We start from the raw sequence: 3718 nt of genomic DNA on the forward strand, positions 1-3718 counted from the left end.
GGCTTCATAGCTTAGCTTAGCATAAAGACTGGAAACAGATGGAAACTGTTAGCTTAGCACATTAGTTTCTTTAACCTGATATGTTGAACCGTTCCTTTAACCGCCCTGCAGCATCACTGCTGTTGCCACGGTAACCTGCAGAGACCCCGCCAGCCAATCAGAGAGCAGCGTGTGCTTACCTGCGTCGTGCGAGGCGAGCGCCCGCAGCATCTTGCCGGCGCTGCGTCTGGTCTGCGTCTCCTTGTTGCACAGCAGCTCCATCAGCAGGTTGAGGGCGCCCGTCTCCTTGAAGACGCCGACCAGCGAGCCGATGCCGGCGTAGGCGCTCAGCACGTGGATGGTGTGCGTGATGCTGATGGAGAAGTCGCTCTTCTTGGCCATCTGCTTCCTGGCTCGCCGCACCAGGTTCTTCACGTCCTCCTTCATGTCCGACAGTTCCACCTCGTCAAACGTGACGTCCGCGGGGAACTCGGCGCCGCTCCTCTGCCCTCCGTCCGCCGCCTCGCCCCGCTGCGCCTCCTGCTGCAGCGGGCGCTGCGAGTCCGTCTTCCTCTTCCCCAGCAGCGTGGGGCAGTTGGCGTACACGTCCTCCGTCGACATCCACATCAGGATGTTCTCCGGTTTGCTCTCTCCAGACGTGGAGCCGCCGGAGCCGTCCACCCCGGAGCCGCCGCCGCCTGTCCCGCCCGCCTCGCTGCCGACGCCCCCCAAGCCGGAGCCGTCGTCGATGGTGACGAGGCACCAGCGGATCAGGTACTCTGTTTGGCCGTCGTGGTTGCGGCGCTGCCGGATCAGCTCCTCCGGGTACGCCTGCAGCCGCGGACCCAGCTGGACCAGCAGGTTCCCACTGCGGCGCTCGCCGACCATGGTCTCTGAGGACAAGTCACGTGACCAAAACCCACCGTTAGAGTCGGACCAGTCAACAGGAAACAGTGTGCTAGGACATTTCTGGGATTTCAGAACATTTCTACGATTTTAGGACATTTCTACAATTTTAGGACGTCTCTAAGATTTTAGGACATTTTAGGAAGTCTCTACGGTTTTTATTACATTTTAGGACATTTCTAGGTTTTGAGGACAACTGTTGAAGGGGAACAAAGACAAGACTGAGTATAAGTATAATGTGCAGAAAACAGAAATACTCTACAATAAGTAGAAGCACGTTTCTCAGATTTTAGGACATTTCTCAGATTTTAGGACATATCTCAGATTTTAGGACGTTTTTAGGGCGTTTCTCGGATTTTAGGACATTTCTCAGATTTTAGGACGTTGTTTCTCAGATTTTAGGACGTTTCTCGGATTTTAGGACGTTTTTAGGCCGTTTCTTGGAGGACTAAGAGCAGGACTGAGTTGAAGTATAAAGTTGCAGAAAACAGGTCGAAGCTCCTTGACTGTCCTTAAATACTGAACTAAAGTAAATGGACTTAGTTGCTGCGGTGATCAACAGATTGCTGTTTACTGGATGATCAAAGGTTAATTTGCATTATTGATTATTGGTGATTGATTAGTGTGTGCGGTGTTCAGCTCTCGGTGTGACATTAAAGTATTTTCGGTTCCGGTTTCTGAGCATGTCCCGGCGTCTGACTCTGAAACACACCGAGCTGTCAGTTAGCCTCAGCAGGGCTCCGTCTAATACCTGGTTACACTCACTGACCATGACCAGCCCACACACACACACACACACTCACTCACTCTCTCTCACACACACACACACACACACACACACACACTACAGTAGTGACATTAACATAAGTTTGATGACCAAACCCTGACCTGTCCGTTGCGGATATTATGGGGTTGATGTTGATGTAGCCGGCGTGCTAACGGCTGTGGAGTGCTTTAGCGTCAGTAAATAGCCGGGCCCCTGATGCTGTAACGTTAGCTAACCGCAGACGCTAACGTTAGCGCTGCTCCGTGTTTAAAATGAACGTTATCAGGTCACTTCTGCGCACTTTAACGCGACTACTGCGTCTTTATCCCGTTAGCCGACGAGCTGACCGGATCCACCGATACTGATAACGAGCCATATGCAAGCTGTACCGACACAGAGAACGTCACACCAAACTCCGTTAACAAATCTCCACATTTAAGGTTTCGTCGATTATCAGCCTCAGAAATTAAAATTAAAACACTGTTAAACAGCATTTAACAATTCTATAAACGCTCCTGTTGGATTCGGCTTGTGAGCTCTGCCTATCAAACTTTACTTATCTAGAGAAAAGACAACTTGTTTAGTTGAACGTCACATTAAACTCCATTAACAACTCCACATTTAAGGTTTCGTCGATTATCAGACACGTAACTTAAAGTCAAAACATTTTATTAGAGCATTTCATGATGCTATTGCATCTTCTGGAAAATTCGGCATGTGCACACCTCTTATCGAACCATACTCATCCCGAGAAAAGACAACTTGTGTAGTTGGGATTAACAGTTATTTTCTGACGCTGTTCGATGGTGGAAAAACGATCAAAACAGCTTCAAAAGTTAACTTTCCAAAGCAGCTCTTAATGTTAGACTGCTTATATGTATGCCGAATTAAAGAGAGCTTCCACTGTGCTCATAAAATATCTAAAATTCAGTGTTTTGGTTGCCATGTTGTGTTTTATAAGTATGATTAATAATGTAAAGTTGTCGTGTTTCGGAGTGCAGTTCGGTGTGTTTCTCTGCGGACAGCTCGCGGCTCCGTGCGGCGGTGACACCGCGTACAGTAGCGGTGGATGTGGCGCTGAGGAGCGGGCTGGGCCTGCCCGGATGCCCGCTCAGGTCAGGCAGGTGAGCGGCTCCGCAGACACACACGCCCCGGCCCGGAAACACGGCTCCGCGCCAGGTGAGTCCGGTTTACCTGCCGCGTCACAGACGTCCCCCCTCGATACTGTCTTCCCCCTGGAGCGCTGCTTTCTCTTCCGCCCTGAGGTGTCGGTTCCCAGCCTGCTGCGGTGGGTCGTGTCGCTGCTGTCCGCCGGAGCTCCGCGCTGCTGGAGGCGCATTTACGCACTGTGACCACATCAGTCCCCGACTTCTTCTACGGCTCTTATTCTGCTTCTTCTCTGTGTTTATAACCGGACCAAAACCACCGAGGAGCTGAACACATCGCCCCCTGCCGGCCGGGGGGTGCAGACACCACATCGAAGTAAGATACTGGTGACATGACATGACGAGACATGACATGACACAGCACAACCTAACCCAACATAACATAACACAAAAATAACACAACACAGCACAACACAGCACAACATCACATCACATACCACAACATAACACTAACATAACAGACCAGGGTTTTTTCCAGAAAGGAGGTTCATCAAACTCTGAGTGTAACCTCAGGTAGCTGTACCCCGATTCCCTGCGGCGACTAGAGGTCCCCGTGCTGCCTACGGAGAATATGAGCCCATATTTAGGAAGAAAAGTAACAGCTGCAGCAGCAAAGGATTGAAAAGCATCATGGGAGAAAATTGCCGCCCGTGTCGTTTGTGTCAAGCGTACGTTTGAACGCACGTGTCCATCAAGCGAACATTACCTGCACTTTATTAAAATCGTATGAAAAGTTTTGAACGTTTGAAACACCAGTATTGAAACTTTTCAAAGTCCTCTCCTGACGTTCGTCACTGCGTAATAATTCTGCTTCGATATCAGTCAGATTGCAAAAATACGGACCATCAGTGTCTGACAGTTTGCTTCAGGTGGGAGGAGACAGGTAAACTGTGTTTCTTCT

The 3718-nt window shown here is 50.0% G+C and overlaps 1 protein-coding gene across 1 annotated transcript; it reads right to left on the bottom strand.

The window, feature by feature from the left end:
• Positions 1 to 179: 179 nt before the first annotated feature.
• LOC121939066 (cullin-9-like) lies at positions 180 to 3014 on the bottom strand (the record flags this gene model as incomplete). Its single annotated transcript, XM_042482201.1, has 2 exons — positions 2846 to 3014; positions 180 to 872 (listed from the first exon to the last, which is right to left on the bottom strand). Coding segments are annotated over exons 1-2 (838 nt in total), but the record flags the coding sequence as incomplete, so codon positions are not given.
• Between the last annotated feature and the right edge of the window lie 704 nt (positions 3015 to 3718).

This window comes from Plectropomus leopardus, unplaced genomic scaffold (genome assembly GCF_008729295.1).
Source record: "Plectropomus leopardus isolate mb unplaced genomic scaffold, YSFRI_Pleo_2.0 unplaced_scaffold4057, whole genome shotgun sequence".
NCBI classification, from domain to species: domain Eukaryota; kingdom Metazoa; phylum Chordata; class Actinopteri; order Perciformes; family Serranidae; genus Plectropomus; species Plectropomus leopardus.